This window comes from Heterocephalus glaber, unplaced genomic scaffold (assembly GCF_053883595.1).
Source record: "Heterocephalus glaber isolate CG9 unplaced genomic scaffold, H.glaber_assembly_v1.0 deba00000546, whole genome shotgun sequence".
Classification (NCBI taxonomy): domain Eukaryota; kingdom Metazoa; phylum Chordata; class Mammalia; order Rodentia; family Bathyergidae; genus Heterocephalus; species Heterocephalus glaber.
In genome coordinates, this window is record NW_028258147.1 from 439,604 (window position 1) to 452,731 (window position 13,128).

General features: G+C 52.9%; 1 protein-coding gene across 16 annotated transcripts in view; it reads left to right on the plus strand.

Moving 5' to 3' along the window:
• Positions 1-12,902, plus strand: part of Adcyap1r1 (ADCYAP receptor type I) — a 52,527-nt gene extending 39,625 nt beyond the window's left edge. For 7 of the 16 annotated variants that reach the window (XM_021237570.2, XM_013076519.3, XM_021237571.2 and 4 more), the window contains 4 exons: positions 2,242-2,325; positions 5,274-5,403; positions 6,766-6,807; positions 8,279-12,902. In XM_021237570.2, coding sequence (XP_021093229.1) covers positions 2,242-2,325; positions 5,274-5,403; positions 6,766-6,807; positions 8,279-8,467 — 445 coding nt within the window. In that variant the 3' untranslated portion in view covers positions 8,468-12,902. The remainder of the gene's footprint in view (positions 1-2,241; positions 2,326-5,273; positions 5,404-6,765; positions 6,808-8,278) is intronic. The other 9 variants (XM_021237572.2, XM_021237574.2, XM_021237575.2 and 6 more) reach the window with 2 other exon arrangements.
• Positions 12,903-13,128: the final 226 nt, after the last annotated feature.

Genomic DNA, 13,128 nt, shown 5'->3' on the forward strand with positions numbered 1-13,128 from the left:
CCTGGCTCTGGCTGTGCTGCCACCGTCTTGTTCTATTTCTTTTCAGTGCATCCTTTCACACAGACATTGAAGGTCTGGGACAGGGCAGCATTTGGGGCCCCTTCCCCTTTCCCCTGAGAGCCCTCTGGGTCATCCTCCGCCTTCCTCTCCCCCCATTAGAGCCTCACATCTAGCAAACTCATCACTGAATGCTCTGTACAATACTTTCCAAAAAGTCTTTCAAAATATCAGAGGAGCCCTGTGTTTCCTGGAGAAATATCTTGGTTCCAGGAAGGGCAGGGACAGTTTTGGAGCTGAACATAACAGGGGTGTCACGGAACAGCTGAAGCTTAGACTTCAGAGTGAGGGCTTCAGCATGGCATGTAGGTGGCCTCTTGGGCATCTAGACCTCATTTCTGTGGCCTACCCCAGCTGAGGTTGAAGGGTCACTGGCCATAAGGAAATAATAAATGTGAAGTATGGAGTAGCTGCCATCTCTATATGCCTAATTGTGCTCTTTTAATGAACTAAAGAAAACATTCTTATTTGCATCTATCTATTTGTACCTAGAAAAAAGACCTCTGACATTCATTGAGGGTATATGAAAAATTCTCTGACACATGCGTATCTCTGAGGCTTCTCAAGCATTGACTGGTGTGTGCATTCCCCGAAGGTTCTTGTTAGAATCCAGGTTCTGAGCAAGTGGCAGGTTGGGTGACAACTGAGACTTTTGTTTTTGCAGTCTTGAGAATTGAATCCAGGGCCTTTGCATTGAGTTACATTCCCATGCCTTTCACATTTTTAATAATTTGTATTTTGGGGCAGAGTCTTGACATTAAGTTGCTAAGTTGCCCAGGCTGTTGAACTTGCGATCTTCCTCCCGAGCCTCCCAGAGTGCTGGGGTTACAGGTTTGATCACCATGCCCAGGTTAGAGTCTGTATTTCTAAGACATGCTCAGGCAGACCTGCTGCTGCTGCTCTGGGACCACTCTGAGTAGCAAAGCATCAAATCACAGCTCATGTTTCTCTCCTGCAAAGTAGGCCCATGGTGCTCACCTCACAGGCAGTGTGAATGGAAAGAAGCTTTGATTAAATGAGAACCACAAGCTAGAGGGGTGCAGATGCTGGCCTGGATCCTGAGGGTCTAATCTCTCCTTCGTATCTGCCTTCACTGACCTCTGATCTACTCCGGATGTAGCAGTCCTCCAGTCAGTTACTGGGAGCCTCAGTGTTACCTGGTACCTGAGGAGGGTTGGTGAAGGAGTAACTCCTGCAGCCTGAGATGCAGCAACTCTTATCCACCCCTGAAAAGTGTCAAGCATGGGCAGGAACACTTAGGGCCAGTAGAAGAGGGAGTCAGACTGAGGTTCCTGACAGATAAGGGGTGCCCTCTTCATGCCCAGCAGAGTGTGGAGCTAGACTGGTTGCCGGGGCCACCTCCTTAAGGTGACTTGTTTCTGCAGGCAAGCTCAGTGCCCGAATGGTGCTCTCTCAGTCCTCAGCTCCTGCCTTTGAGCTTTTATCCAAGCCAACCCAGGCCTGTCCACAGGATGCAAATGCCTGTGTCCTTCTGTCTAGTATGGTTGCTGCCAGCTACATGCAGCCATGAACCCTTAGGATGTGGTAGAACAACAGAGGAAGCAGAATTTAATTTGATTTAATTTGAATTCAAATAACCACATTTGGGTATTGGCTATCACATGGGATACTACAGGGCTAAGCTACAGTCAGTCCAGCTTACCTCTGCTCCCCTGTGTGCACTGACACATTGAGAAGAAGGTCTAGGAGGGAGGAGATAAGTGGGGAGAGGGGACAACTAAGGGACTTTGACAGCCAAGCCCAGAGCTCCGATGTGCCAGGCAGCATGTGAGGTCCTCAGTGTGTTTCCAGCTGTTCCTCTCACCTAGTGATCTCCAGTGAGTCCATGCCCTGAGCTAAGGGCTGACACTGGAGATGACCTCTGGCTCCTTGCTGAGCCCGACAGTGCCCACCTTCCACACATACATTCTGCTCCAAGCCCATTCACCTACCAATGGTCCCAATGCAAGTGCTTTTATGCGCGTGTGCAAACATGCACACACTTGTGCACGTCTAAGTGTGCATTTCTCTGTCCAGAGCTGACCATGTCTTAGCCCTCAGCTTCCTCCTCCTCCACATGACTGCCCTGGCCCTGCCTCCCCCTCCCCACTCCTCTGCCCGCCCTCAGTTCCTTCCTTGCCCGAGGCCCCCAGCTGACAGAAGTGCTAATCTTGTCACACCCAGCAGCTGCGTGCAGAAATGCTACTGCAAGCCACAGCGGGCTGAGCAGCACTCTTGCAAGATGTCAGAACTGTCCACCATTACTCTGTAAGTGTGTGTGGCCGTGGCTGTGGCCGGTGTTCTGGAGGGGAGGGGGACGCATGCTGTCACCACTGCCACCACCAGCTTATGCTTGTGTCCTGCTGGGTTGGAGGACATGGAACGTCATCTGTGCCTCCGGCCCGACCCCACTCCTCGGCTGTTGCATGCTGACGTCCGAGTGTCTTGTGAGTTCTCTGCAGTCCTTCGGTCCTGGGGTGGAAGGGTAGAGTGCGAGAATGGAGCTGCAGCCATTACAGGAGCATCCTGGGGCCTGGCCTGTGCTGAGGAAGCAACTGTGCAGTCTCTGGCAGTGCTGCCTGGTGTGTTGGCCCTCTCCAAAGTCCTGACTTCTCTGAGCTTTGATCTCTGCAATGGTAAAATTATTTCTAAAAGTGTAGACCTTGGATTTATAGAGAATGTCCCCTGTACAGGGCAGGGGACCTCACTCTGTTCAGAGCACTGTATGTGTGAGCTGGCAGCCACAGTGACCCTATGAGTTGGGTCCGTATATTGTGCCCATTTTACAGATGAGGAAACTGAAGTGCAGAGAGACAAATTGATTCCCTCCAGGCCACATAATTAGCAGGGTATGGATTGGAACCCAGAGAGTCCTAAGCACCATGCCCCAGGTCATATCTGACCAGAACGCCAACCCCCATTTGGGCATTCATTTTGAGTGGGGCACTGCCTCCCTGGCAGCCTGCCGAGCTCCTGTGATCATTGGGAGTTCTTCTTGGCATTTCAGGACTCCTCTACCTTGGGATGGGGCCTTGGGGGAGGAGGATGGAGGCGTTGGCCGGGCATTGCTGTTTCTCTAGGCTAACCAGATGGTAGAGTGGGGCTCACATGTTCCCATGCCAAGACGTACACAGCTCAGAACTGCACAAGTTCCAAACCCTGGGGCTCTAAAGACCTCCTTATCTGTCCCCTGTCCTGTCTGCCAAAGGGGTCCCTGAGTGCCTGAGTCTCCACCTGAAGTATCTGACCACCCCAGGGTTGCTGCAGGGCTTCGGGGAGGGGTGGTGCCCCAGGACTAGTCCACAGGATATGCTCAGTGCAGTCACCATGTCATCCTGTGGCTAGCAGGGGCCTGCACTCGTGCTCGAAAGGTCACTGTTTCTTACACTCTGAACCTGACCTGTCCAACACCACTGTGGAAAATGGAAAGGTTTGACACTGATTTCCAGGGCCCATTTCAGACTTCAAGGAAAAATATCCGGAGATGGTCCACTTGCGGGAGGCGAGTCAAGGGGGAGGAAGACAGGTTCCCCGGGTGTTTCAGGAGCACGCCCCTCAAGTATGTGTTAAAGTCAGTCCCCAGGCAGGACCACGGCAGGGCTCCCAGCAGAGCAAAGTGTGCTCACGGTTGGCCACTTTGCTCTTCTGACTTCTGTGCCTTCTACAGATACTCCCTGCTGCCTTCTTTTGCCAGGGCCCAAGCACACAGAGACTCCAAGCGCTCGTGCCTGTGTGATCCACTTACTCCTTCCTTCACGGAGCAAGCCTTTCCAGGGTCGGCTCTATGCCCAGATGTGCTTGCTGTGGGACATGACAGAGATAAACAAGGGGCTGCCTGATGTTTAGGGGCCATAGCCAGAAACAGATCAGAGGAAAGCTGAAAGGATGGCCCACCTCAGCTCAGAGCAGGGACTTGCTCAGCTCCCCTTGACCCTGCTTTGGTTCAGGAACCCCAGGGCCTGCAAAGGTGCTGCCTGTGAGCAGAGAGCAGGGAGGGGGCAGTGGACACCCCAGTGCCAGGCCCACTCCTTTCTGGGCTGAGCTTCCTCCTGCCAAAAGCTCTTCAGGCTCCGCCTCCTTCCTCTGTGTCTTCTCCCTTCCCTCTTTGCCTCCTCCTTACACCTGCCTCATCCTCTCTTATAGATGCCAGGATGTCAAGGCCTCACACAGAGTCTGTGAGTCTGGCTTCTCTAGAAATCTGGAGCCCATCACATTCAGTAGAATGTTCTCTCCCAGAAAGGCTGGGTTCAGGGAGAGGAGGGACTCACAGTGTAGTTGCCCCCGACCCAACAGCCACCCTGAAACCCTCCACCCACTTGAGCAGACCCAGTTTTGCCAGGAAAAGGTGAAGCTGATAGGCACAGCAGGATGGAGCTGGACTCTGGGGGGCCCCTCGGGAAGCCAGTGTGCTGGGGTGGGCGGTGATGGGGCCCCACCCTGAGACAGCCCCTGGGAGAGATCCTTCCCTCGGAGCAGCAACCAAAGGTGCACAGGCCCCTGATACCCTCACCATGGGCCCCCATGCCCCTGCACCCTCAGAACAGGGCCCAGCCCTGTTGGCCCAGGAATTCGGGGAGAGCTGGTCTCAGGAGGCCTGGTGGGGTTCCCTTCCTGTCCCAACCTAGAGCAGATATCCTTCTCTTCATTTGACTTGGTTTCCTAGGTGACAGCTTCCTTCTGCCCAGGTGGAGGTTTATGCCCAGAGTCAGTAAGCCCTTCCTAAGATCCCTTCCAAGTCTCCCTCTGTGGTCCGCCCAGTTCTCTCCCTCCACATCTTCATGTCTCCTGTTGCTCTCCCTGAGTATCCCCAGTTAGACCCAGACTCAGAAACCACTGTCTCTGTAGCCCTTAGGGGCAGCCCTTTTTGGGAACATAGAGCTTCCTTCCGGGCAGGAGGAGGTTTGCTTTGCCTCAAGCCTCCTGAACCCTATCCTGAGTTTTGCCCTGACTTTATCTTCCTGAGGGTTTAGCACATCACACAGGAGTCCTTATAAATTGCATGTACATTTTTGATGAATCTGCTGGATACTGAGTGGGTGCCCTTCAGATTGGGAGGGTACTCCTAATATCCCTGGAAACCAGTTGAGAAGGCTGAGCAGGTCTGTGGTCAGGGCATCTGGGGAATGAGAGGGTTGGAACCACATTTTCTGCCTTGCTGACTCTGCTCCCTACCCCTGGCAACCCCCGGAGCAGATGTCTTGCTTTTCTTCCAACAGACGGCTAGCCCGATCCACGTTGCTGCTCATTCCATTGTTTGGAATCCACTACACAGTATTTGCCTTCTCCCCAGAGCACGTCAGCAAGAGGGAGAGACTCGTGTTCGAGCTGGGGCTGGGCTCCTTCCAGGTAGGCATGGTACATGCAGGGCAGAGCTCCCCATTAGCCAGGGCCTGACCTCTGACTTGCTGGTGGCTCTGGAACATTTTTAACCGTAGCTCTGGGCCTCAGTGTTTCTGTCTCTGAAATGAGTACCAGCACAGGAGTGTGCTTAGAGGGCTCTGTCTGCAGCTGTAAGGTGACACATGAGTGTCTCGCTGTCATTGTGGACCCTGAGCCAGGCCCCTTTGAGTGATCTGAGATGACAGTTCCCCAGTGGCCTGGGCTTCGGGATGGATGGCTTTGAGAGCCCTGTGTGTCCACATCCGGACTTCAGCCTGCTAGACCCTCCACCTCCTGAGGGCTGGAGTTCTGCCTCACTCAGTTAGGGTCCCTGGCACAGGGTTCTAGCACAGGACCTGGCCACAGGACCAAGGCTGAATGACACAGCAGGTGCAGATGCCAGGGAGCAAGAGGCTGAGGGGGTGGGTGAGGGAGGAATGAGTCAGTGGGTTTGTAAGCAAGTGAGTGAATCACAGTGGGAAATGAGCAGATGCAAGGAGCAGTGGACTCTGAAAGGAGCCATGTCTCCCTGGGTGTCCTCTTCCAAGTGACCTGTTCAAAGTAGCACATGAGCTTGATGGTCAGGAAGTTACTCTCTGCGTCTGACTTGCATCTCCCTCTGGCCCAGTTTAATTCAAGGACTTTTTACCTGGTTCAGGTGCTTAGCCTGGTGAGCCTGGGAGTTTCAGAGACAGCGTTCTGACCCGAGAATCAGAACCCAGAGCTTTGCTTGTGGTGCTTGCCGGGTCTCCCAGCCGTCATTCCTCACATAGTTGCACTGACAGCCCCTCAGCCTGGGCACTGTGAGGAATGGCTTGGCAGTGTTCAGGAAAATGTGCTTTCTCTGTGCCCATGTGCACCAGCTAAATTCCCACTCTGTGCCAAGTGCTCCTCCACATGGATGTACAGGAGCGTGTATCCGTGAGTGGGAGGATGGTGATAGCAAGGGATGCCGCAAGTCTGTTCTGTTCTGGAGACATCCTGTGCTCAGGAGCCTATAGACGAGTTGGAGAGCTCGGAGGAAATTCCGGAGCATTCAAAGAAGGCTTCTTATTGAACATAGGACAGAGCTGGCCTTTGACAATGGGAAAAATTTGACAAAGGTATATCCAAAGCCACCTGGCTTCACAGGTGTGCCTGTCTTGATGGAGCAGAACAGCATGTGTCCCATCATACTCCACATCCCTGGGCAGTGCCCTAGACCAGGTCACCGTACTTTTGTGCTTCCTGGTGTCATCCCCAACACCCGCTCTTCCCACATGCCCAGGCACACAGCACTCAGAATGTCCTTCGCCAGCATGCTCAGGTTTGCCTTTTCTCTCTCCCCAGGGCTTTGTGGTGGCTATTCTCTACTGTTTCCTGAATGGAGAGGTAAGACTCTGGCTCTCCAGCTTTTCAGCAGTAGAGGTGGGGCTTACTGAGGCAGATTCCTCTGAGGAAGGGAGTGCCAAGCTCCTAGTACTGGCAGGAGAGGGCTGGTAATGCATCTGCCAGTGACCATGTGGTAGCAGGTAACATGTGGTACCACGATCTCCTGACAGTCTGTCTGTGCCAGACTCTCTCCCACTGTGCAGCTGAGGCCCAGAATGCAGCCCAGAGCCCCACCAACAAAGCCACCTGCTCTGCTGCTCACAGAGCTCTGAGAGAGCATTCTCTCCATGAACCACACCTCAGTGACCGGAGGTGACAGTGAGGGAGAGGAACAGACAGGGATGCCTGTGGGTCAGAAGATGTAATAGGCAGGACTGCTGAGTTGGGGCTGCCTAGTGCTCAGTGCTGGATCCCGCAGGCCCACCTGCCTGGCCCAAACATGTTCCCCGGTACAGCAGGGACTGTGAAGATCTGGAAGAGACCCCAGGGAAAGACCTGGAGCCTTCCTATAGTGTTCCATTTCCAGAGCTATAGTTTTGGGCTCCCTCTCTAGCCTGTTGGGGTGATGCTCTTGAGCAGAGCCTAGAACAGAGGTGCTGGGGCAGGGAAAGGACTAGATGGGTAACCTGGGCTTGGGGAGTAGACAAGAGTAATGACACTCAGGTTTTTGCTGCATGATTGTGACCTCAGTAGTCTCCTTTTTTGCATCTGAGAAACAAGCTAGGGCTTGGTGATCATCAGGACAATCTACAGCAAGTGTCCTTTTAGGACAGATGAGGAGAGGCACAAAGGGCCCCGCATGAGGGGCTGGGAGAGCCAAGAGGTAGGAGTATGTGTAGCTTGTGAAGAGCCTGCAGTGGAGGTGGGAGTTGGAAGTAGAGAGTGGCTGGGGCTCCGTTTCCAGTGGTGCAGTTTGTGCATTGCAGGGCAGATAGGGACAGAGACTCGCTTGGCACAGCCCCCACTCACCAAGCTAAGAGCCACACAGTGATGTGTTTGCCCAGAGAGAAATGATCTCATGGATCTCAACCTTGCCTACCCATTGGAATTATCTAGAAAGTTTTAAAGTCTATGGATGTCTGGTTCTTACCTGGATACATGGATGTAATTGCTCATATGGTCTGGGCATCTGGAATTTTTAATGCTCCCGAGGTGATTCTTAAGTGCAGCTCACTGTTAATGGTTAGTGAGAGTAGGAGTCCTCACCCTGGTCCCTGTGCCCTGAGGGGCTGCTTATTAAAGATACCAGTGCGACCAGACAGCCTACCCTCCGAGGGGCTCACATCAAACAGGAAGCCGTTGTCCACAGACCTTGCCCAGACAGCGACTTGGGAGCAGCTGTAGGCTGCACTTTGGGAGGAGTGAGGGGTGGAAGGGGCAGTGGCCTGGGATTGGGAGGCCTCAGGCTGTGTAAGGCTGATCACTGGAGAGGATGTCCACCCAGAAGTCACAGCCCAATTGCTCCCTGCAGGTGCAGGCAGAGATCAAGCGGAAATGGCGGAGCTGGAAGGTGAACCGCTACTTCACCATGGACTTCAAGCACCGGCATCCATCCCTGGCCAGCAGTGGGGTGAATGGGGGAACCCAGCTCTCCATCCTGAGCAAGAGTAGCTCCCAGCTCCGCATGTCCACCCTTCCAGCTGACAACCTGGCCACCTGAGCCCTGCTGCCCTCTCCTCCTGCACAGGCCGGGGCTGCAGGCAGGTGTCTGCAGCGCATGTTTGAGCCTCTTCTCCCTCCCCTTGGGCAGGTCCTAGCAGGAGCTCGGCTCCTCCTCAAGGGGGAGAAGGAGGGAGGGCACAATCTGCTACCGTCCCCCCCGTTTTGGTACTGGCCCCACCCATCACTGTCCCCTGGACCCTGACTTGACATGTAAATACCCCTCAGATTTGGAAGTCTGTCCATCCTTGCTTCTCTCACCTCAGCCAGGCTCCAGCTCCACCCCAACGTCTGGCCAGCCTCAGCAATGGTCTGACCCCAGGCGTGAGGCCTTGTGAGCTGAGGCTGGAAGGACCCTGCTCTGGAGAGTTTGGGGTGGTGCCTGCTATGGCAGCCCCCTCATGTCTGACTTCAGATGTGGGCCCTTCTCAGGCCTGGGCTCAGCGTTACAGTGTCCTAGCTCCTGTGTGCCAGGGCAATGGGACAGCTCCAGGGCTTTTTCAGTCAGAGACTTCAGTTGTGGGGTGGGAGCTGAGGGTCAGGGAAAGTTCTGGTGCTTTTCATTTGATCCAAGAAGAACTGAGAGCCAGAAATGTGAGTAGGACTGGGAAGGAGATGGAAGAGTTTGGGAGAGCCATGGAAGAAGACCTTCACCATCTCTGTTGTTCTACCCCTGACTCAAAATGGTCATGGTTCATCTGGTAGCTACCATTCTACCCCTGCTGTCCCCAAGGGATATCCCAGAGAAGCTGCTCCCCAATCACCCCTTACCATGGAGAGTCTAGGTCTCTGACCCATTTCCCCTTAAGTCAAAGCCATGACTAGAATGAACCAGCTGCCTTCTTGTGATGTCAGCGAGTCTAGAAGCACCTTGCACCTCCATATGCCTAAGTCCCTGGCCTTCACCCTCCACCTTCATGGATGATGAGCCCCAGATGCTAGTTCTTCCGGCCTGGACTCAGCTACTGAACTTTCTCAGATACTTCTGCAAAGACTTCCTTGAGTGCCCTTGGCATTGGATCCTTGCAGGCTGCTAGGATGTCCTTAGGGGATGACTCACCCACCATGTCCGTTAGCAGAAGCTGCTGATGGGTGGAGTGGCTACTCCCCAACATCCATCCTGGCTCCCAGCTGCAGGTTGCACAGCTATGGACTAAGAATTTAAAAGCAGGTAAACATCAGGCTCTGGAAGGCAGAGGAAAGTGCTGGTGTGCCATGGCCCATGTGCCCTAGTTCATTCCATCAGCTCTTGGTCTTGTTCATGTCTGTATGTTTGAGGACTTGCTTCATGATCCTTTTGTGGAGTGCTTGGGGAGTTTGGTAGAGGGAGGTTTTGCTTTGCTGAGTTTCATAAAGAGGAAGGAGCCCTGGGAACATGAGATGGTGTTTCAGGAGAGGCCTGCAGAGTGACTGGCTAGGGCTATGGTCACTCTTCTTAGAGATGAGTCCTGTGACCTTGGCAATGAAGTAAGGCCCATAAAGCCAAGTGGAGAAAGGACCCACTGCTTTCCGGGCACGTGTAATGACTCTGGCCACAGGGTGGGCAGTGGCCCTTCCACCCTGCACCTGACCTTATCATCCCCTCCCCTTCCCTAGGGGCCATGTGTATTACACAAGCAAGTATCTGCTGACCTTGCACTCGAGACACTGCTGGGAAGGAGCAGTGGCCTAGGATTCAGAGACCTAGAGTCTGCTCCAGTTGGGTGTAGAATACTATGATTATGAACATGATGCTCCCTTTTGGGCCTCCATTTCCCGTCTTGTGAAATGAGGTGGCTTCTGTTCCTTCTCCAGGCTCTGTGCTCAGCAGTCTTCCACTCCAAAACTAAGGCAGGTAGATGGGCATGCACCAATGTGTGTATCATCTAAGGTTTTGGGGTGTGTGTGTGTGTGTGTGTGTGTGTGTAAGTAAGTAAGGTGGAGAATGCTGTTTATTTTCCTTTTCGTAGGAACCAAACTCCTCTGTCTTCTGTTTGTACACCACAGTAGTAGCTGGCATCCTAGAGGGAAGGCTCAGGCCAGGGACAGTTGAAGAGGTGCCTTAGGCATGATGTGGTGACTCATCCCTCTCTACCTGGGGTGGGTACCATGACTGGTATCCAAGCAGTCCACTGGCCATGGACCGCATTCATTTGCCCTCACCCCACCATCAGGTCTGCTTCACTGTGGAAGAAGAAACTGTGACTTTATAGATATATAATCGCAAAGCAGCAAAAACAAAACCTACCCCGAGTCCCATGTCCTGAACTGTTTCCTGAGCCTTGGGCCTGAGTCCTCCTAGAGGTTTAGGCTCCTATTGGTTGTTTTTCTAACAAAGCTTTTTGCCAGTCTTATGAGCAGATGTCCATAATGTACTCTGAATGTCCCAGGAAATTCTGGCTTTCAGGGAAACATGCCGTGGGGAACAGCATGAGGTGTGGGCAAAACCTTTCCCTCTCTGACCCTCTGTTTTCAAATCTGTACAATGGGCAATAAGATTAGATGATTTGTATGTAGCCCAGTGCATCCCTAGAACCCTCTGTCTAAACACCAGCCACCCACTGGGAATGAGCCCTGGGAAGGATTGACTGAGGAAGGGTAAGAAGCTGCTGTGTGAAGAGGCCTTAGGTACTTGGCAAAGCTAAGGCTGGAGAGGAGTGACGCACTGGAACTCCATGCCCTGGAGGATCATTTCTGGGAAGGCTCTTGTTCTATGCAGTCCTAAAGGACGGACCTCACCCACCACAGGAGACTGTGACCTCTCCTTGGAATAAGGAGGCATATAGTTCCCTGTCATGACCGTCTAGCTATGGGAGTGGCAGGCAGTGTGTGGAGAGGGTCTCTAGTCCTAAGGGAAGTAGGGCTATAGGTCAGGGAATCTGAAGCCTCCGGTGAGCCAATGAAGGGTCAGAGTGGGATTTGGGAGGTTCAGCCCTCTTGTGGTCCCAGTACTGTGAGCCTCATGACTCACCCCCAACTTGAAGCCAGACTGTATTCTCTATGGGCAGCACTGTGAGCCTTCTTGACCTGTCCAGCAGCCACAGTGATTCCGTCTCTTACCCTGTCTTCTCTGAACCGGGTTCTTAGGCACTAGAGTGAGGGAGCCCAAGCTGGGCCCAAAGCTGGAAATTTACCTGTGTCTCTTGTCACTCACCAAAGCCTCAGCCTCTTGATGTGCCCCTCTCTTCTGTGAGGAAAGGCTGGAAGAGGCTGTCTCTTTAATTCTTTGAGAACCCTTACGTCCTTCAGGGCCACTCGCAAGAGAAAGCAATGAGTACTTCGTCACCCTCACCTCCCACCTGAGCCTAGGAAACTTAGAAACCGGCTGGAGGAGCCCAAGCAGGGATCTGGGGCCTGGACTTAGCCCAGCGTTGCCACTGACCTGCTGTTTGATCTTGACTCATCCCCTATGCATCTTTGGGGAGAGTCACAAAATGCTACAGCTGGGAGAAACTTAAGACCTCCTCCTTGGGCTGATAAGGAAACACAAGTGAGCCCAGCATAAATCTGGATGAGGAAATGGCTCCCCCAATATGTGCACAGCCCTGTACAGGACCAGGACAGCATCCATAGAATTAACGCTCCTCCTTGTGCAAAAGACAGATTCTGGCTATGGAAGGTTGTCGGGACTTCAGACTGTAGAAGTAATGGAGTCAGCATGGTATGGGAAAACCTGTTCTCTAACCTGGGCTTCACCACCTGCTCTGTGACCCCAGGCTCACCTTCTCCGGCATCTGCCTCCCAGTCTGAGAAATACGGAGGATATGATTGCATCATCTGTCCTACAGGCCAACATGAAGTTGAAGTGCGAGAAAGAACTTTGGAAACAACACAGATGTGGGCTCGTTGCTGGGCAAAGGCTCCCTGAAAGGGACTCCTTGCTGTTTGTCTACTGCTTTGAGCCCTTCTGGATTAACCTTTACTCCATCTGTAAAACCACCAGCACTGGGGGTAAGGGGACAGCCAGAGGGCTCTGGTGGCAGAGTTCCAGCTTTGTCTTCATCAGTTTGTCCATCATCAGTTTGTTTCTAGATTAGAATGGAGAGAATTCCACTTGGTTGTGGTGAGCGTTGCCATGCTACCTTCCTGGGAATCCTTTAAGGACTTGGGACATTCCTCAGATGGGCAGCATGCCCATTCCTTCTTCTTTCCCCAAACTCCAGGTCCTGGGATGTGTCTGCCCTTGTCCATGTGCGTCTCGTCTGACGTCTGTGTTCTGTGGCTTTGCATCTGTCAGGCTGGGGTGGTTGGTGCAGCCCCCAGCATCCCAGACATGGCTCCCAGCTCATTCATGAGAGCTGGACCACCTGGATTTCATTTCCCACAATAAAGATGAGCCCCCAGACCTTACTTCCCCCACTGCCACCACTAATGCTGTGCTCACAATCTTGTCCAGGATTTTAAGGATGTCAAATTGCTGTAGATGACTCAATAAATGTCTTACTATTTTTCCTGAAGGCTGTAAACTGGTGAAAGTGGAGGGCAGGGGAGGAGTAGAGGCAGAAGGGATAGGGTCTGCTTGTAAATCTGATTGCTCCAGAGTAGTTCCATTTGCAAGGTTTTGCGGCCTTTTGGATTCCAAGGGTAGGTATTAGAATGGGTTCAAATAGGTTAAAAGGGACTTGGAAAGGCAAAGAAGTCTTGGCTTCTAAAGGATCTTCATATACCTTGAATGGTATGGGA